This window comes from Tursiops truncatus, chromosome 16 (assembly GCF_011762595.2).
Source record: "Tursiops truncatus isolate mTurTru1 chromosome 16, mTurTru1.mat.Y, whole genome shotgun sequence".
Classification (NCBI taxonomy): domain Eukaryota; kingdom Metazoa; phylum Chordata; class Mammalia; order Artiodactyla; family Delphinidae; genus Tursiops; species Tursiops truncatus.
The window spans coordinates 32,943,530-32,963,664 of NC_047049.1; the positions used below are offsets into that span (position 1 = coordinate 32,943,530).

General features: G+C 40.3%; 1 protein-coding gene across 5 annotated transcripts; it reads right to left on the bottom strand.

Moving 5' to 3' along the window:
* Positions 1-418: 418 nt before the first annotated feature.
* CEP55 (centrosomal protein 55) lies at positions 419-18,832 on the bottom strand. Of its 5 annotated transcripts, none has more exons than XM_033841916.2 (9): positions 18,812-18,832; positions 16,858-17,052; positions 14,165-14,440; positions 11,914-11,982; positions 7,327-7,477; positions 5,620-5,933; positions 3,759-3,830; positions 2,985-3,110; positions 419-1,583 (listed from the first exon to the last, which is right to left on the bottom strand). In XM_033841916.2, exons 2-9 carry the CDS (start codon positions 17,038-17,040, stop codon positions 1,383-1,385), a joined length of 1,392 nt encoding a protein of 463 aa, XP_033697807.1. In that variant the 5' UTR covers positions 17,041-17,052; positions 18,812-18,832; the 3' UTR covers positions 419-1,382. The 5 variants fall into 5 exon arrangements, with proteins under 5 accessions (XP_033697807.1, XP_033697808.1, XP_019795208.1 ...); XM_033841917.2 differs by lacking the exon at positions 18,812-18,832 and adding an exon at positions 18,454-18,797 and having other exon boundaries at positions 419-1,580; XM_019939649.3 differs by lacking the exon at positions 18,812-18,832 and adding an exon at positions 18,454-18,796.
* Between the last annotated feature and the right edge of the window lie 1,303 nt (positions 18,833-20,135).

Sequence of the window (20,135 nt, forward strand, 5' to 3'; positions counted from 1 at the left end):
TGCCGAATAGGCACAGCACGGATCCATGGAACAGGTGGAGGGGTTTGACAAGGCAGAACTTCCCAGACCAGAGGGATGAAAGAGACCAGGTGTGTTCTGCCATTTCTGTAACTCAAGGAACATCCCATTACTCCAGTTAAGGATACTGAGTTTGGAGAATTCGTAAGGGTTTTCTGGTGGAGAGAAGACGGGCTTTGGAGTCGACCTGGAGTCTGAAATCCAAGAATGTCTTTTTTTTATGATTATGGGCATTTTGCTTAAACTTTCCGAGCTTCATGCAGCTTTTGGTTCCAAGGTGTCCTTAACCACCTTATTTATCATCTTACACTGTATGTTTTATCTGTAACTCGCTGGCACCCCTCTCAGGGCAGAAATCTCACAATACCTGTCTACATACATATACACTCCTCAGAGCAAAACTTATTATATCATTTTATTCTTTTCTCCTCTACATTACTAACAGTAGCCCAGTGTTAAGCATTTTAGAAAACCTGAAGAAATAAAAAATTTCTTGGTTTACACACGCATGTATAAAAATATATATTCAGATAAGCAAATATCTGCTCATTACATCGCCCAGCTTTTAAGAGTGCCAAAAATAAATAAATAAAACACCTGCAAATCAAAAGAGAGGGCTAGGTGGTTTTATCAAAATTCCTTTTAACAATTTTAGCTAACCAACATGTGCTGATGAAATTCAAGTTAAAGTTATAGCCAGTTAACATTACAGAAAACATTGTGTGTGGCTACTAAGGAGTATTCCTTAAACAGAATCTGCTTTGTGCTTAGAACACAGGTAGGTTTACAGTTTCAACAGTAAGCAGCAATAAAGATCAGGAAAATCCCCAACTTTTCTAATAACCGCTCTAACATAGAAAGGGAAAAAAAAAATGAAAAAAGTATCACCATCTTTTCACAATGGACATGAAAATCAGAACTGTAGGCTTAATAAGTGCTTGGATTAAAAAATACTAACACAATAAGATCCCTGGTTAATTACTTCTGATTTTTAAAAATCCACGAAACATAAAATAGTTGCTTGTTGGTGTAACAAATTTGATGCACAAGCAACAACCTGAACTATCTTTTCTCCAGCAAGTACTTTAACAGTGCAAAATGTTAGTCATCTCAGCATTCAATACTCTGCACATTCTGTCACTAAAGCCTCAAGATGAACCACTGCAGGGAGGTATCACTGCCAAGGAAATGCAAATCAGGCAAAAAAAAAAATAATAATACAACGATTCACTCCTATACCAGAGTCTGAAAAGTATATAGGCACTTTCTGATCTGAGGTGAAATAAGTAATTCAAAATGTCCATAAGCTAACGTAAAATACAGTACTGAATCTTTTGACACAAAAACAAAGAATAATTATATTGTTACTCAGAACAGTATTCAACATGGACGAGTAGATCTCGATGTTCGGTGGCTGGATACTGGATATTGCACTTGGGACATTCTACCAGGCTTTCATTTAGTGCAGCAGTAGGACTTTTTGGTGAGGCAACTTTTCCTCTGTTTTCAGTCTCTCCTTGCAAAGTGACTAATGGCTCTGTGAAGGCAAACTCTTGAAGCTGCTTCTGAAAAATAAATGTCAAACGAACACGGTTTGTATAGATGGCCTACCATCCAGTAACTGCTCCACAGGTACTCCAGTTGCTTCAGCCCTGTAGACAGATTTTCTTCTGAATCTCTCTGGTCACTGGTATTATGGTGGCAACATACAAGGCGGTTATAAATCACCCAAATTACCCAGGAAGTTCTAGGGTTGGGTGTTTACATAGATAGGTTTTATTAAAATGCTTAGAGCCAAATGTAAAGGTGGGCGGGTGGACAGTGCTGACAAAGTTTGCTAGGTTTGTAAAAGAGGGGTAACTTCAATAATAAAGAACTACATGGAATTAAGAGCAGCAAAGAATTTTAGCAGGTCAAACAGGTTACACACAGAAATGACTAAGATGTTGTATAATTCCTTTGTGACTTCCCTATTTCATGATTTTTTCCCTGAGGAATTTAGAATAGTCAGTAAAGCTTAAAAATGAGTACTTTACAACATAATATGAAGATGATGGATGGTAGGAACACAAAGAAAAATACAGGAAAATTATGGATTCTTTTGTATACCTTTGGCTTCCTATACTTTGAAAAACAGTCATCAACAGGAATGAATTATACATTTCAATTTCAAATATTATAAATGGTCAATATCAATGACATAAATAGAGCCAAAAAGTTATTTTCTGTCTTTTATTCATAAAGAAATTACAAATGATTTTAACAACTGCTATTTTCTCTTTTGAAAACCGAGGAATTCTGTTCGTAACATTTCACCATCTGCAAATATTCTGCAGTACTAGGATGATATATGAAATGTGTGGGGACATAACACACACAGACCCTAACAGATTTGGTCCAAAGCTTATTAATAGGATGAAAATAGGTAGATCAAAAACCATTTCCTCATAGAAGCATGTTATTTAAAAGGTTAATGTTTAAAAAGATTATGTGTTCAGGGTAACCCCCAGAAAGTACTCAACTCAATATGCCTAAAAGAGAGTATTAACAGTAATAGTCCATTAGCCCTAAAACCAGCATTTTTTTCTTTCTTTCTTTTTAAATAGAAAAGAATAATTTCAATTCAGGATCTACAACTGCCCTGCCTTGCCCCCTGTATCCCCCAGGCCAGGCACTGTTTAGTGCCTTTAGAATCACAGAGCCCAGCGTGGGTGGGGAATGATCCCGGGCACCGGTAATGTTATCATTACCAAGAGGCCCATAATGTCCCTCTGTCTAGTCCTCTGAACTGATGCTCAAAGGGCAGCTGCTTCAAAAGAGGCAGGGGATTTGATCTGATTGATTTGAGAAACAGCCATTATTTAAGCTGTATCCTCCTACTTCAGGAAATGGTTTTACATGTAAATAGAAAGATGGCAGAAAGAGAAAGATGAAAACAAGTTTTAGTTTAACCATTCCGATCTCACCAAGGATTCCAACTGTGTTATTTGATTTCTTGCTTTTCGGAGCTCCTTAAGAATTACATGCAATTGATGCTGCATATTTTGACGGTCAAGTTTTTCATTTTCAAAGTCTACAGTACATGCCTGCATCTAGAAAAAATGCCCAAGACAAGACAATGACAGCTAGTATATACTGTCTAGTTTTCTTGACTGGATGCTTGCATTTTTTTTTTATTAGCACAAGAAGCAAACATGTATTGTACCATTAGAGCAAGAATTCCTCTGAACACACTGAGATGTTGATAAATGAAAAAGCTTTGTCCAAGGAGCAAAACCAAAGCTTGAGGTATAAGTGAGTGGTTAGAATCTGTCCTCCCCATCCTCCTTTTTGTGGGGAAGGGAAAGAGATGGCTGTTCCCTGGTTTGGAATATACTAAAAATCTCTGGTGTCTATTCTGAGAATAACTGGTGTCTCTTTGAGTTCTACTTGAAGTTATCAAGCAGCCCTATTAGGGACATCCGGTCAGACTAGCAGCCATAGGGAAGAATAAAATTTGCGAAGACAAACATCTACCTGTCAAGAAAATTGCCATGTCACCTTAGAGAATCTGGTTTAGCCTAAAGATAGTAATGGGAACATATGGCTGGCACAGATAGTCACTTTAAATATTTTGTTAAAGTTTTTAAAAAACATTTTCTACAACTTTCAACTGTTTCTTCACAGAATAGTGTAAACATGAGGAAAAATTCCATTTTCTAAAGGGTTAAATTGAATTTAGAAGCAACCCCAATGAATACCTGTTGTTCCAACAGAGCTACCCTTTTCTGTTCCTCTTTCTGCTTCAACAGAGTCGTGTAAAGAAACTGGACCTGTAGGATGTAAATAGAACCAACACTGTCACATTGACATTTTATGGTTTGACCTTGACCTGGGATGCATGACAGGCTCACATTTCTAAACACGGCAACACCTGCTCTTCTGGGTGAGTCCTTCCAGCTGTGGTTGGGCAACCTATCTATATAAGCAGCTGAGCAGTACTGCCCAGGCCAAGAGTTCCCTGAGGCACAGACTGAACGTTGATTAAAAAAAAAAAAGCACTAAACCGGGGCTTCCCCGCTGGCACAGTGGTTGGGGGTCCGCCTGCCGATGCAGGGGACGCGGGATCGTGCCCCGGCCTGGGAGGATCCCACAAGCCGCGGAGCAGCTGGGCCCGTGAGCCATGGCCGTGGACCCTGCGCGTCCAGAGCCTGTGCTCCGCAACGGGAGAGGCCACAACAGTGAGAGGCCCGCGTACAGCAAAAAAAATAAAAAATAAAAGCACTAAACCGCAGTGGACACACCCACTTTCCTTTAGGTCCTGACATCCACTAATATTTCTGAGTAGGATAACAAAGCTGGAAGAGCCTGGCCACCTCAGCCAGAGTAGGAGCAAACTTCTCAGTCACTTCTGCATAATCTTTCATAAATATCACTGCTTGCACCTGCAGGCAGAAGTAAGGGTGGTAAAGACTAAGAAGGCAAATGTTACAGACTATTTTTTTCCCTCTCTCTCAACTTTTGGAGGATTTTAAAAATTACTATTCTTTTTTTTTTCTTAAATTAATTTATTTAATTTTTGATTGCGTTGGGTCTTCATTGCTGCACGTGGGCTTTTTCTAATTGCGGTGAGCGGGGGCTGCTCTTCATTGCGGTGTGCAGGCTTCTCATTGCAGTGGCTTCTCTTATTGCAGAGCACAGGCTCTAGGCACACGGGCTTCAGTAGTTGTGGCTCACAAGCTCAGCTGCTCCACGGCATGTGGGATCTTCCCAGACCAGGGCTTGAACCCGTGTCCGCAATAACTAACATTTACCTAGCCCTTTAATTTACAAAGCACTTTTACATTCTCTCAGTTGACCTTCATAAAAGTCCTCTGAGGCGAGAAGAAGTTGTTAGATTTACTATTATTAATTTGACACAAATAACCTGCAAGTCAGAGAAGTTAGCTGATTTTCCTGAGGCCACACAATTAGAGACCTGGTATGGACCTCAAATTATGTTTTTTCCGTTATTTCACGCTGCCAGGCAAAATTTAAATTAATGAGTTTCTGTTGAAGTAGTATTCAATTCTAATAATCCTCAGTAATGCCAACATTACTGAGACGGACATCCTGGATCCGGCTGTGAGCATAGTGAGAACATGGAGGGCATCTGGTAATTAACTTGAGCCAGTGTCATCACAATCTCAGTGCCAGCCTAGCAATCAGCCTTGATCCCCCCTTAACTTCCCCTCTTTCAGCTTCTCACACATACCTAACTCCTCCTCACTCAGCTTTTGTGTCTGTGATTTCCTCCCACTAGGAGGGAATTCCCACAGTCACCCACCTCGCCGGTTCCTTCTCACCATCAGCTTTGTCCAAATACCATCTCCTCAGCGACGCTTCCGCTGGCCCCCGATTTCTCTTGGTCATATTACCCTGTTTTATTTTCTTTAGTTTACTTGTTTATTTAGGTACTTGTTTATGGTCTGTCTCCCTTCTAAGTATGAACTCCTAGGAGGGGGCAGGAACTTGCGTTGCTCCTTGCTGGTTCCCAAGTAGTTAAAATAGTCCCTGACACTTAGTAAGTACCATGAGAATTCTGAATTATAAACTGTGGAAAACCTTGCTAGTTAGACTCACCTGAGATAAGAGCTCTTCAGATCTCTTCTTCTCTTCTTCAAGTTTTTCCCTGGCAAGATCATTCTCTTCCTTGAGCCTTTGTATTTTCTCTGTTTTATGCCTATCGTATTCCAGATGTTGTACATCTGCCTTTCTTTGTGAACACAACAGCTGATTTAAATCTTGCACTTCTTTTTGGGTTTCTTCATATTTTCTTCTAAATTCACTAAGTTCAAAATTCAACTGAGTTATTGTTTGTCGTTCTACCTCAAGATCGTTTTTTGCATTTGCCAAGAGATGGTTGTAATATTTTTGCTTTTCTTCTTGAAGACAACCTAGGACAAACACATCAGGGCACAACTCACTTTATAAAAGAGAGAATTTTCCTGAAGAAATAAATGTAAATATGTTTCTATAAACAAGATCACATTTATTTCCTCACCTTCAAAAACGAAGAGTCAAGAGAGAGGGAACATGGCTGATATTTGACAGAACAAGAAACAGAAGTTCAGGTATACTACTTGAAGTCACAAAATGAATAAATAGAAGAACTAGAAACAGTAATATAATTATTCTGAGGGAGGGAAAGTCACTAATGTCTAAAGAAAACAAATCAACATATAGGGCCATTAAGTCATTATTTATAGATATGGCGGTAATTACCAAAACCAAAACCAGAAATGTTTAAAAGCAGCTGCCCTGATGGGAGGAAGAAATAGGCATTAGGTTGGGATGGGAAAGGTAGAACAGGGTCTTCTGTACTATTATTAAATTATTTTAACAAGTGTTTATATTGCTTTGATAAAACACAGACAGAGAGCGAGGGAGAGAGAAAAGGAAAACTATATTACCCGAGAAAAAGACTAGACTTCACCCATAATTAAAATCCTTTTATGTGTAGTAAACTTATAAAGGCATTACAGTAGTAACTTTGTCCCCTTAGGAATAAAAAGCTTTAAATTATCTCTAGAGACATTCCTTTTATACTTTTTTAGCATTAGTTTCATTTTAAATATTCACATGTGAAGCTCTAAGATTATGAGCCTTGCTGGCCTTTCATTAGCTTTCTCTTTCTATAATTCAAGGCTCCAGTCCCACTAAGGCTGTCAGTCATTCTAAATGAGTGCTTTGCACAGGGGTTTTTCTTTTCCTGGCTCATCACCTGGAACTGCTGAATCTATTTGTAAAATGAGAATAATGATCCTTCCTGCCCCACCTCTTAGGCTTCTTGCGAAACACAATGGAGATCAGTGTCAGAGAAGCTGCAGACCACTTGGCAAAAAAGACAGCATCAATCAGAAGAAACTTCACCTCAATTCTAGGGTGAGATTCAAATGATTGAAGAATAATGTATAAAAATGTAATCTGTCTCCTGGGATTGATATGAATAACTGCTTAAGGGAAGCTGAGTAAAAAGATAAGGTCAGCACTGGGGGAAATAAAGTTGGAGAAGGGCTTTGAAGGAGGGGAAGGATATGTAAGGTGGAGAAAACTTAATGTGCCTTCAGGGCTGCAAGATCCCTTTACCCTGTGACTTATGCCCTTTGGTGTCAGAAAACAATGGGAAATGAAACAGACTGGCTAAAATGGTATTTCTTACTTCAGGGCTTGCAGACCTGCTCTTACTTTACTTTATAACACATGTCTATAAGAATCTAAATTTGATGAATCTCTCCTTTTGAAAAATATCAGGCAGGACAACCCTAAAGAACATTTTTATACCAGTACCTTCTGATTCAGTCTTTTTTGTCTCCTGTGGGAATGCATGAACAGCTGTTTCCAATTTCTGTTCCAACTCAAAGATCTTCGCTAAAAGTCCTTTTACGTAGACCTCTCGCTGCTCATCATACACAAGCCATTGCTGATTTTTCTCCAGAGCCTCAAAGTGAAAATGAAAGCAAATCAATAATAAAAACTCAAACTCTTAAAATGGACAAGGGAGCCCAAGGGATGCAGTCTTTTCCAGCACACAAAAACTCTACAGCTCACATCATAGAATGATTCTAGGCAACCACTGTAAAGCTCCTGACACAGAGACACATTCTAAGGCCACACACCTTTGGAATACCTAATAACATGGCAAAGTCACATCTACATGGGGTTAAGTTCATTTGTCTGCTATTTCCTATACACAATTTGCTTTGTGTCTGTGTCCATGTCATTCTCTGTAAACAGAATGTCTTTGTGGTAGAGGTGGAGATGCACTGCTCAGATACTCTTTTAAGAAAGAGCTGTTTCAAAAAAAAAAAAAAGAAAGAAAGAGCTGTTTCTTGGGGCTTCCCTTTGGCGCAGTGGTTAAGAATCTGCCTGCCAATGCAGAGGACATGGGTTCAAGCCCTGGTCCGGGAAGATCCCACATGCTGCAGAGCAACTAAGCCCGTGAGCCACAACTACTGAGCCCACGTGCCTAGAGTTCATGTTCTGCAACAAGAGAAGCCACCGCAATGAGAAGCCCGGGCACTGCAACAAAGAGTAGGTCCCCCTCGCCACAACTAGAGAAAGCCCGCGTGCAGCAACAAAGACCCAACACAGCCAAAAATAAATCAATTAAATAAATAAATTTTTTAAAAAAGAAAATGAGCTGTTTCCACCCAACACAGGGCTCTGCCTGGGAGCTCTCCACAGGGTGGACAGAGGCTCTGTCAGGTTTGCATCCTGGCCTGACGGTGCCCCTGTCCAGTCCTGCTGCCTTCCTTTTCCTCTCACAGATGTCGCTCCCCAATAAACTGTTTGCACTGCTAACTCCATCTCAAACTTAAATACCACCCTCTCTCCTTATCACCAATTTTCATCTTTTACATCTTTTAGAACTCAAAAATTCCAAATTGGGATCATTCATCTGGTTTGTATAGGGGCTTATGAACTCAGTTGTTATATATACATATGTCTACATATTTTAAAAAATTATTTTACCAACCATCTTCAGCTTTTTTCTGTGTTTGCTGTTTCTCTCAAATAGATAGTAAGCTCCTTGAAGTGGCAGACCATGCTTTTCCACGAGGATTTACAGCTTTTGCATACAATGTGTAGTCAAGAAATTATCTGAATGATGGGATAATATTAATAAAATAAGCAGTGTCTGTTTAAGTTAGCTGGTAAGAGGGAAAGTGATTCACTTTACTGTTACTGCTAATATTAGTTTTTCATTTCAGTTACATCTTTCCTGCAAGAAACTAGATGATGCCTTACCAGCCACCTAGCACAAGCTGGAAAATTTTATAAAATCACATCTACATTTTCTGTGGATCATACCACCTGATCTGTGGCAAGACATTAGCAAAATATTCACATAAGAAGCTACATTAAGGGCTTCCCTAGTGGTGCAGTGGTTAAGAATCCGCCTGCCAATGCAGGGGACACGGGTTTGAGCCCTGGTCTGGGAAGATTCCACATGCCGTGGAGCAACTAAGCCCATGTGCCACAACTACTGAGCCTGCGCTCTAGAGCCCTCGAACCACAACTACTGAGCCCGCGTGACACAACTACTGAAGCCCATGCGCCTAGAGCCCGTGCTCCACAGCAGGAGAAGCCACCGCAGTGAGAAACCGCGCACCACATCAAAGAGTAGCCCCCACTCTCCACAACTAGAGAAAAGCCCACGCGTAACAACGAGGACCCAATGCAGCCAAATTAAAAAAAAAAAAAAATTATAACTGTGTGTGTGTGTATGGGGGTGGGGATTGAAAGAGAAAGTATCAAATGGGGTAAAATGTTAACAATAGTTCAATTTTTAAAAAAATTTATTTTATATATTTATTTTTGCCTACGTTGGGTCTATGTTGCTGCGCACGGGCTTTCTCCAGTTGCGGCGAGCGGGGGCTACTCTTCACTGCAGTGCGCGGGCCTCTCATTGCAGTGCCTTCTCTTGTTGCCGAGCACGGGCTCTAGGCTCGTGGGCTTCAGTAGTTGCCGCACATAGGCTCAGCAGTTGTGGCTCGCGGGCTCCAGAGAGCAGGCTCAGTACCTGTGGTGCACGGGCTTAGCTGCTCCACGGCATGTGGGATCTTCCCAGACCAGGGAATGAACCCGTGTCCCCTGCATTAGCAGGCAGATTCTTAACCACTTCGCCACCAGGGGAGTCCCTAAAATAGTTCAATTTTGGTAAAGAGTATGTGGGGTTCTATGTACCATTTTCCATTCTTGTAACTTTTCTGTAAATTTGAATTTTTTCGAAATAAAAAATTTTAAATAATTATTATTTATCTTCCATAATTCTATGTTTAAAAATCAGATTTTCCGGGCTTCCCTGGTGGCGCAGTGGTTGAGAGTCCGCCTGCCGATGCAGGGGACATGGGTTCGTGCCCCGGTCCGGGAAGATCCCACATGCCGCGGAGTAGCTGGGCCCATGAGCCATGGCCGCTGATCCTGCGCGTCTGGAGCCTGTGCGCCACAACAAGAGAGGCCACGACAGTGAAAGGCCCGCGCACCGCGATGAAGAGTGGACCCCACTCGCCGCAACTAGAGAAAGCCCTCGAACAGAAACGAAGACTCAATGCAGCCAAAAATAAATAAATAAAGAAGCTTTCATTAAAAAAAAAAGCAAAAAAAATCAGATTTTCCTTTTTTTTTTGGCCTCACTGCACAGCTTTTGGGATCTTAGCTCTCCAACCAGGGATTGAACCTGTGTCCCCTGCAGTGGAAGCTGACAGTCCTAACCACTGGACCACCAGGGAATTCCCTAAAAATCAGATTTTTAAAATCAAGAGCAAGAAATGCCTATTAAAACTGACTTTTAGCTATTCGGTGTCAAAGTTACTGACACTGGAGAATGTTTACAGCATTAACTCCGTGTAATTATTTCAAAATATCAGCCAGACCTAAATGGTAGATGAGGAATGATACAGCTTGGCCTTAAGATTATTTTAGCATAACAAATACTGATTCTTAAAATAGGTGAGCAAACTTCTAAAGGAAGTTTTATGGGAGCTTTGCAGAGGGTGTAGGATTAACATTGCTGAGCTCCCCAAAGCCAATATTGTGACACTGCAGACTCTGAAGAGTGAGATTTCTCTCTCCCTGCTCCTAAACCCTCCAACTATAATTCTCCTCCTGCTCTAAAAGATCTGCTGAGACTCCAAAGGGGTAACCAGAGCTAAACCACCTCTTGCTCCCCACATGTAATTTAATGGTTCTTAAAGGGTGGTCTTCAGACCACTAACAGTAGCAGCAGCACCTGAAGCTTACTGGAAATGGAGAATCTCAGGTTCTACCCCAGACCAATCGTCATTACATAAAAATAACTTTAGTTGCTCTTTGAAGCAGTTAGCACTGAGAAGCCTAAAAATTACCCGAGTTTAAGAAAATAGCATCTATTTTCAGGTACTTTGCTAAACGAGACACTAGTGAAATTCAAGAAACTTCACAAGATTCCCTTTAGTCATTCTTTCCAATTTTGTAGATGCTGGGGATAGTATATGACATACAAAAAACTTATTTTGATAGTATTTTAAGAATTATGTTTCTTCTGTATTTCTGTTACCTCTAGGTAAATTACTTTGATAAGGGTATGTGGTACCCAGTTATATAGACACTCAACAGATTTAAATTCTTCTTTTGAAGATTAAATAGACCTCAAGGTACACCTGCTAGATAAGATAAAACAGGAATCTTAAGAGCATACCTAGATCAGGGTAGACATGCTAGTAATATTTCTGGAATCACAATATCTACCTACTGACCCAATAATTAAATCAAGAATTTCATACTTTGCATATCTAATCTTAAAACTTGAAAAAGTACAATGTGAATAGTAGTCCTGTGTCCCCAATTTATTTAATTTCCAATGAAACTCACCAATCCATTTAAGACATAAGTTTGTAATACAGCTTTACCATATATCTAAAATAACCTCATATCAAATTCTAGGAAAAAGAAACATTGAATACACAAAGAATGTGTTTCCTTTTCAAACTATGAAAGCAAACCCTGGTTCCAAGGGAATAATTTCAAACTAAAGAGTACATCTTGCATGGATAAACAAAAAGAAAAAAAAACTACAAGTTAAATTACATTATAATAATAAAATAGTTGAGCAAATTAGATTTAGGTGAAGAAGGGATACTGTTGAGGTATTTGGTAAAAATGGGTGATTTCTAGGGCTTTCTATCCTAAAGAGTCCATACTTAGAGGAACTGGCCCTCTTGAATGCCTGGAAAGAGACTTAAAGGTAGTAGTAACCTAGAGAGATGATCTCAAACCATTCATTTCTCCATTTCCTCAAAAGATTTTTTTCAAACCACAGCATTACTGCTGTCAATTTCCATGAAATTTGATAATAAATGAAGTCATAACTTAGTAAAAGAAAAATGAACTTACATCTTTCAGCTGTATTTCCATTTCATGAATATTACTCATTGATGAATTGAAGCAACTTGTAGCCACAGTCTACAAGTAAATCAATATTAGTTAACATCATAAATTTAACAACAGAAGTTTCCTCATTATATTTAGTTTCATAATAATACAGTATACTTCACAGGGGCATCCCAAAATCCAGATCTGGTATATGCCAGCTGATGGGTAGCAGAGCAGAATTTAGATGTCCTGGAAGCTTTCTAAGCAGATTGGAAACCCTGAGATTTCATACCTAATTTGACCTCTGAGGTCACCTGGACCCCAGTATAGCCCTCAATGCATATGAACAGGCCACTGATTTTCACCAGAAGGAGACAAAACAGCTGGGCTATTTAGATGAAATCTGGAAAATATTAAATTGGCAAATAAAAGACGAAAGTTGTTTTCTAGAACTATATTTGTATTAGCAATAGTATTAATTAGTATTCATTCATATAGAACTCAAAACATAATTTGTCCCCTCTTTTTTCTTCATTTTCTCATAGAGAAAAAAAAGAGGGGAAGTAGGTGGTAAGGTAGCCAGGCTAGTCAACAAAACTCATAAAAAGCTGTATTTCAGTCTTTTAACAGCTATAAGGAAAGAGATGTATGTGAAGGATGGCAAAGAAGCTCAAAATATTTTTTTCTCCAAAGATGCTCTAGCCACCCTAGTATGTAGCCCTTTCTCCCTCTCAATTTAGTCCTTTAGGTAGAAACTATGATAGAGATAGTTCATCAAATCCCTTTCCTTTCTCCCTGGGCACATTGTGGACTACATTTCCCAGACTTCCCTGTGGTTAGTGAGGTCATGAGACTGAATTCTGTCCAATGGAACGTAAGCAAAAGTGAGATATGCCATTCCCAGGCCTAGACCTTACCGGTTCCCCCAATTCTCCACATGCTGTCTAGCCCACAGCTGTGTATAGCGGATCTGGTGGAGGACTGCACCCTGAGGGATGGGGGAGCCACTAGAAGGAAGGAACGTGGATCTCTGAATGCCTATGTGGAGCAAAGCCTCCTCCACTCCAACCTGCACTAGGCTGTGACATGAGGGAAAAATAATCATTTTTCATATAAGACTCTGAGATTTGGAGGTCGGTTGTTAGGCAATTAGACATGCTGACTAATACAGAAATGAGTAGTGGGTATTCAACAATTATTATAAGAATACATTTTTTAAATTATCATTTCTGCCAAGATTTACATTTCCACCTTCAAAAGAAACTAATTCTTGAGCTTTAAGTAAAGGTTTAGTCAACCACGTAGGACCTGACTATAATGTTTCATGAGTTTCAGTTCTATGGAAATTCTCTAGAAAAGCTTAACCTCTTTGAACTCATCTGTAGAAATACTCAATTGCCCATCTATGAGAGTACACATAAATTATAGGTGCTCTAAAGGGGAGATAAAGTAGAAAGACCCTTAACATCGTTGACATATTGTATCTGAAAGCCATAGATTTTCTTCTGTAGGTGGTATTAATAGTTGTAGTATTAGTATTATTCAAATGTCCAAATTTCGAAAAGAATCAAAGGTCTGATCAATAAGAAACCATTTATTTAGCACTTACTACATGCCAGGCACTCTGCTAGGCTATTTACATATACTGTAACATTTAATCTCCAGTATTCTTACCCTGATTTTACTGATGTGGAAATTGAGGTTTAGGAGAGGGGTCTGGTGAATTCTAGCATTGTCTCCAAGGCTAGAGAGGTTAAGGAATTTGTTCAGAGTCACACAGCTAGCAAGTGGAAGAACAAAGATCTGAACTCGGATCTGCCTACCCACAAATCCTTGCTCTTTTTGCTACACTAGTGATGCTAAAACAAAAGAGAGGGAGAAAAAGCATGTACAGTTAGGAAAAAAGCATACTTGATATTTTAACTGGGTATCTCAAATAAGAAAAACAACCAAAAAATGAAGCCTATTGTTTTCACAATACAAACTATAGAAAAAAGAACTCAACAAAATCTTCCCGGCTGTTGTAGATACACAGCGGATTCTGTATTCTGAATAATCCCTTGCATAAAACAATGGTGTGGGGAGTGGAGGGAGCCATATTACCTATTTTTGCTTATGGAGAAGTACCAGGCTATAAAAAAAAAAAGGAACCTGTTAGTATACTATACTGTCTCACCATTTGCCAAGCATGTTTTAACAAACTCATTCTCCATAAGAATTACAAACTGTATCAGAAAAGATTTTAAAAATCTGGGTTTAAAGAAATTAGTACCTGTGATAAACGAAGTGTATCAGCTTTGCCTTCAAATTCAGCAAGTCTTGCAGTTGTAGCAGACAAGTGTTTTTTTAATATATCTGTCTCTTCAGACAAGGATTTCAACAGCTGTTCCCTCCTTTCACCTTCCTTTGTTTTCTCTTCCAGCTGTTCAAGCAATGCAGTAGTGCTGTGTTTGGCTTTCAGCTCGTCTCTGAGTTGCTGTATTTCTTTGTCCTTCTCTGTGAGGCGATAAGCATTCTTCTCTCTCTCAGCTTCAAGGACTCGAATTTTCTAGATATAAACCAAGAAGAATCTTAGAAAAAGGCCAGGTCAAACACAAAAATAAACAGTACATTACAACAAGCATTTGTGAAGTGTTTATTATATATCAAGTCAGCATTATACCAGATACAGGGCAAAAAAGAAGATGACGCCTGGGAGGGGAGTCTGGGAGAGAATGGATACATGTATATGCATGGCTGAGTCGCTTTGCTGTGCACCTGAAACTATCACAGCATTGTTAATCAGCTATACTCCAATATAAAATAAAAAGTTAAAAAAAAAAAAAGATGAAGGCAAGGTCTTACGCTCAGAGAAATCAGAGAGGTAAGCCAATATATTAATGCAATATGGTAAGTGCTGTGGTTAAGATATATAGAAAATGAATGGGACATGGACACAGAAAGGAAAGATCAACTCTGTCAACAGTGGTTAGAGAAAGCTGAAGAAAAGCTGGCTCTCACCTGAGTATCTGCTAGTCATTCCCCCACCATGCCAGATCTAATAATCTTAAAGGCTAAAAGTGAGTCACACAAAGAGATACATGCTCACTGATGAACTTGAAGCAACAGAATTTAAAAATAACAAAATGTTCTACCCGGATAAAAGTGCATTCATAAACTTGCTTTTTGTTAATAAATGATTTGGTGTCAAATCTAGAAGGTGATCTTCAAAGGAGTGTTCAACATTTTCAAGGATTTGAAAGATAAAGAAGACGTGTTTGTTAAACTCCTGCTGGCATAAGGGAGAACGCATCAATAGAGAGATGATAGAAAAAGTTAGCAGAGTGGCTTTACATGCTAACAAAGGAAAAACAACATAAAACTAAAAACTTGCATTTGAGGGTGGGGGAGAGAAGCAGTTGTTCAAATAAAGATGGAGAAATTGGGCTTCCCTGGTGGCGCAGTGGTTGAGAGTCCGCCTGCCGATGCAGGGGACACAGGTTCGTGCCCCGGTCCGGGAAGATCCCACATGCTGCGGAGCGGCTGGGCCCGTGAGCCATGTCCGCTGAGCCTGCGCGTCCAGAGCCTGTGCTCCGCAACGGGAGAGGCCACAACAGAGAGGCCCGCGTACGGCAAAAAAAAAAAAAAAAAAAAGATGGGGAAATTGAGTGGGACAGTTGTATGAAAACGATGAGGGAATTTTCAGTTGCCTACAAGCTTAAGACAAGACAGTAGTATGATACAGTTACCAAAAATTCAATTCAATTTTTTTTTTTTTTTGGCGATACGCGGGCCTCTCACTGTTGTGGCCTCTCCCGTTGCGGAGCACAGGCTCCGGACGCGCAGGCTCAGAGGCCATGGCTCACGGGCCCAGCCGCTCCGCGGCATGTGGGATCTTCCCGGACCGTGGCACGAACCCGTGTCCCCTGCATTGGCAGGCGATCTCTCAACCACTGCGCTACCAGGGAAGCCCAAACCGAATTCAATTTTAAGCTTTCATAGAGTATATCATCCAGATTACGGGAAATAATAGTACTGCTTCAACCTGTGTTTGCTGCTGTATGCAATACTAGGTACATAATTCAAGAGGGACATGAACACACCACAGAGTGTTCAGGAAAGTGACCAGGAGGAGAAAAAGCCAGTAAAGCTGAAGAATATGGGGCTGGTCTACAGAAAAGTAAGAGGAAGCAAGATTTCCTTGGATATCTGAAAAATTGTCAATTGGATAAAAAAAAAATAGACTTGTTCTGTGTAGCTTTAATTGACATAACTAGAACAAACGGGTAGAAGTTACAGGAAGTTAATTTCAATTGATTATAAAGGGGTTTTGATAGCCAGTGCTCGTCAGAAGTGGAATGAACTGGAAAGAGGTCTCCCAGGAAAGCTATTAGATTCCTTCACCAGATTACAAAATAATCTTTATGTCTAAGAATTGGCGATATGCGTTAAAAAAGTGTTAAAATATGTTAACACATACTATGTATTAAAAAATAATAATAAATATGTGTTAAAAAATAATAAATCAGTTGGTTTTATGATGTGCCTATAAAGTAAAATTTAAAGAAATCCAATGATATTATTTAGTACAGATCGTTTATTTTCTATGAACAATAAAATTACTTTTGCAAAATAAATTACAATCAAGTTAACGATTAAATTTTAAATCCTTCCAGTTCTAGCAAATTCCTAACTGCTTTACAGACTATATCATACCAAATTGTAAATTAGGGAAATATAGTTTAACAGAACACAAAATGCTAATATCTGTAATGATTTTACCTTAAAAAAGACTGTAAACAAAGATTACTTGTAAAGCAGCCAATATACATGATTAAATGGGTTTTTAAACATTCACATTAAAAGCTAAATCTCAAAGTTGACAATAGATTTGTTTTTTACATTTAGTGAACATAAAAACTACATTATATCATTATACTTTCTCATCTACTACAGCAAAGCCTACTACAGTTTAAAGGGTCTTACCTCCAAAAGTCTGTGTCTGTCTTTATCATTCAGCTTTCCTTTTCCGCTTGCCATTTCATCCACCGATGTTTTTAAGGCTGCAATTTCTCCCCTAAATTTTTCTAATGCAGCTTCTGATTTGGAGTTACTAGGCTTTGGTCCCCATTTACTCTTAATTAAATCTTTGGGACTTCTGGAAGACATCTCTGAAAATGTCTGTAAAAATAAAAATACAGTAATAAGTCTGAGTTTACAAGGTCAAATCTCAGGTTTGAAAAGGTCTAATAACTAATTTGCTAAACAGAAGAACCTTTCTATCTAAATAGAAGTGATATAGCCAAACCAGTAGGGTATGGAACAGGGACTGGGGAAGGCTTCTAGCGTGCTAGTAACACTATATATTTTTAAAGTCTGGGTGGTAGATACATGGGGAGTATTCAATATGTCAACTTGTACTCTTGTGTTTGTGCAGGATTCTGTATGTGTGTCATACTTCAGTAGAAAAATTTCATTTAAAAAAATGGAGGGATAACCAATGATTAAACCATTAAATGAAGTCTGAAAGAAGTAGATCACAATCAAAGACAAATTTTACCCAAGAATAAAAAGCTAATGATAAATAATGTAATTCTGAATATCTGGACATTGAAACGTCATTACCTGACATAATGGTGCGTACTCTGTTTTATAAGCTAAGCCTAGTTCAGATCTATCTTAATAATAATAGTCAGCTGAGAGAGCACAGTGGGCAGAAGTGAGAAGAAACCAATATGAGGCATTTATAGGAAAAAGAGACAATATTCACAGAATTCAGGAATGACAGGAATTAAGAATAACGCGTAAGGAGAAGTTTAGCGTATTTGCTAATAGTATTAGATGACATTTAAGAAGCAAGGGTATAATATAAACTCTAGGAGCAAAATACATAGCAAAAATTACTGTGTATATAATAAAAGTAGTTTTAATTAGGGAGGTTAAAAAGCATTTTTCCACCTATGGATCCCAAGATAAAATAATGGTAATGTGACTAGGGAATCCAGGGGAATATGATACTATTCATGCATTCAAAAAATATTGGAGAATTTAATTTACCAGACAGCATATTAGGTGCTGGGTATACACTGGCAAAAAAAAGAAAAAAGAAAGAAAGAAATGAAAGAGAGACATGTCCCTTACATAACGGAACTTTCGATCTAGCAGACGCGGCAGGCAGTAACAAGGAAACAAATATAGATTCTCAAGTTGTAAAATAAATGTTATCCAGGAAATGAAAAGTACAATGATACCAGTAACAGTTGAGGAGACCTACTTAGACACCTCGGTGGAGAAGGTTTTTCTACGGAAGGGACCTTAAGGGTCATCCTGTGTGGACTTAGAGAGCCTGAAAATACCAGAAGTGGGTAAACTGAGTTGAAGAGACCATCTATCACAAGGATAGCCCTGGAGTTTTGCCCATTCTAAGGTGAAAGACTAAGATAACCAGCAAAGGGCACGACGCCTCTATTACAGACCACGTCATCTGCAAGTGGAGGCAAATCTTACGAAAACCCTCACAGAAGATCTCACGTGGGAAGACAGGCAAAGAAAAACTGCAAAAACGGGCATCTTTTTTCTCACCCCCACTTTGAAGATGTTTGTAGAACAGACATGAAAGTGCCTGCTAATCCGCAAAAGGCTGTACTAACGAAAGACCTTGGCCAAGTCACTCGAACTCCCAGCGCTCGTCTGAAAGAGGAGGATAATATCCGCCGCAGGGCTGAAAGGAGGGATCGAATCTGCAACCGCCGTGAGGCACCCAGCCAGGGCCAGGAACCATGTGAGAGCCAGGGAAACGCGACGGGCACCCGGGAGGGCAGAGATTGAGCCCCAACTAACGCGATCTCCCACTGACCACGCCTCCCTCGCGGTCTCGCCCGGCCCCGGGGCTGCGGACCCTGGCCACCCCCGCCACACTCCGCGGTCGGCCCAGTCTCACCCTCCGGCGCGGGAGCCGCTTCCGGGAGTTTGAATCCCGCGGCTGTGGGGTGGGGCACGTCACTGCCGGCAGGGGTGAGGCACGCGCGACGGGATCACGGCTCTCCGATTGGCTGCGGTCTCCGAGGGGCGGGGCCTGGAACCCGAGGGCCGACGGAGTGCGGGCTGGAGACCCGCAGATCCGGGGTCGAAGGGTGGGGCTGAGGCCGAGAGGCGGGGCCGAAGGCGGGAAGGCTTTCGCCGGACCCGCTACCGAGTTCTGGGAGTTTCCTCAACGGTCTTCTGAGGTTTCAGACCTCAAACTCGGTGTTTCTTTGTAAGGAACTGATTTGTGTTTATCTGCTTTGGGGCTGAAGCAAATTACTATGCTGAGCGAGATAACCCCAGTGACTGCGAGCGGGGACTAACCAGATCCGCGTCCTTGAGCATGATTCGCCCTTCTGAGTACCAGTTTCACCCTTTATAAAATGGGAGGATTGGATTCCACAAGGGGGCACAGCCTCCCTGTTTTCCTCTTTGGGTGAGCCTTCCTCCTCCCAAAAATCAGGGTGGAGCAATGGGGAGTGTAGCCTGTGGGAGGATTGATAGGCACGCTCAGATTGAACGCTGAGATTATGAGCCCTAGATGAAGCAAGCTAGGCAGGCGTTTGCTCCAGATTGCCCTCCAGCTCGGCGTCTATTGGTTAAATACGGGTCCTGGCTACCCGCTTTGAGGACTTTCTCTTGCTAAAACCGAGAGGCACAGAAAGCGTTTGGCAGGGCCTGCCCTTCTCAGGCAGAGCAAAGACTCACCAGAGGCTTAACACAATAAAAAGGATACAGTAGCAAAACATCCTAGGAAAGCAGCGTCACACAGGGGCTAAACTCTGGATTAGGAATGACTTTAGCTCCTGACTGCCTCTTACTAGCTGTGTGTTCTTGAATAAGTTATTTAACCTCTCTGAGCCTCAATTTCCTGATCTGTAAAATGATACAGGTAATAATATCTACCTCATAGGGTGATTATGAGCATTAAATGAGAGAACCCATGTAAAGTGCATAGTGTTTAGTAAATGCTCAACTGATGTTAGCCCTTATTACATAAAAAGCAACAAAAGCCCTTTGTTTCTAAATGGAATGGATGAGAAACCATGTAGAGAATTTCAAAGAATAAAAGAAAAGGCAAGAAGATAACGTTTGGTCCTTGCTGCCAAGTAACTCACATTTCTGATGGAAAAGTGAGGAGAACTGGGCTGTTTCCTACCTGTTGTATTAACCTATCAGGTGGGATTAGGGTGGGAGGAAGTCGAGGCAAAAGATTAGTGAAGGTGTGAATGCTATTCATT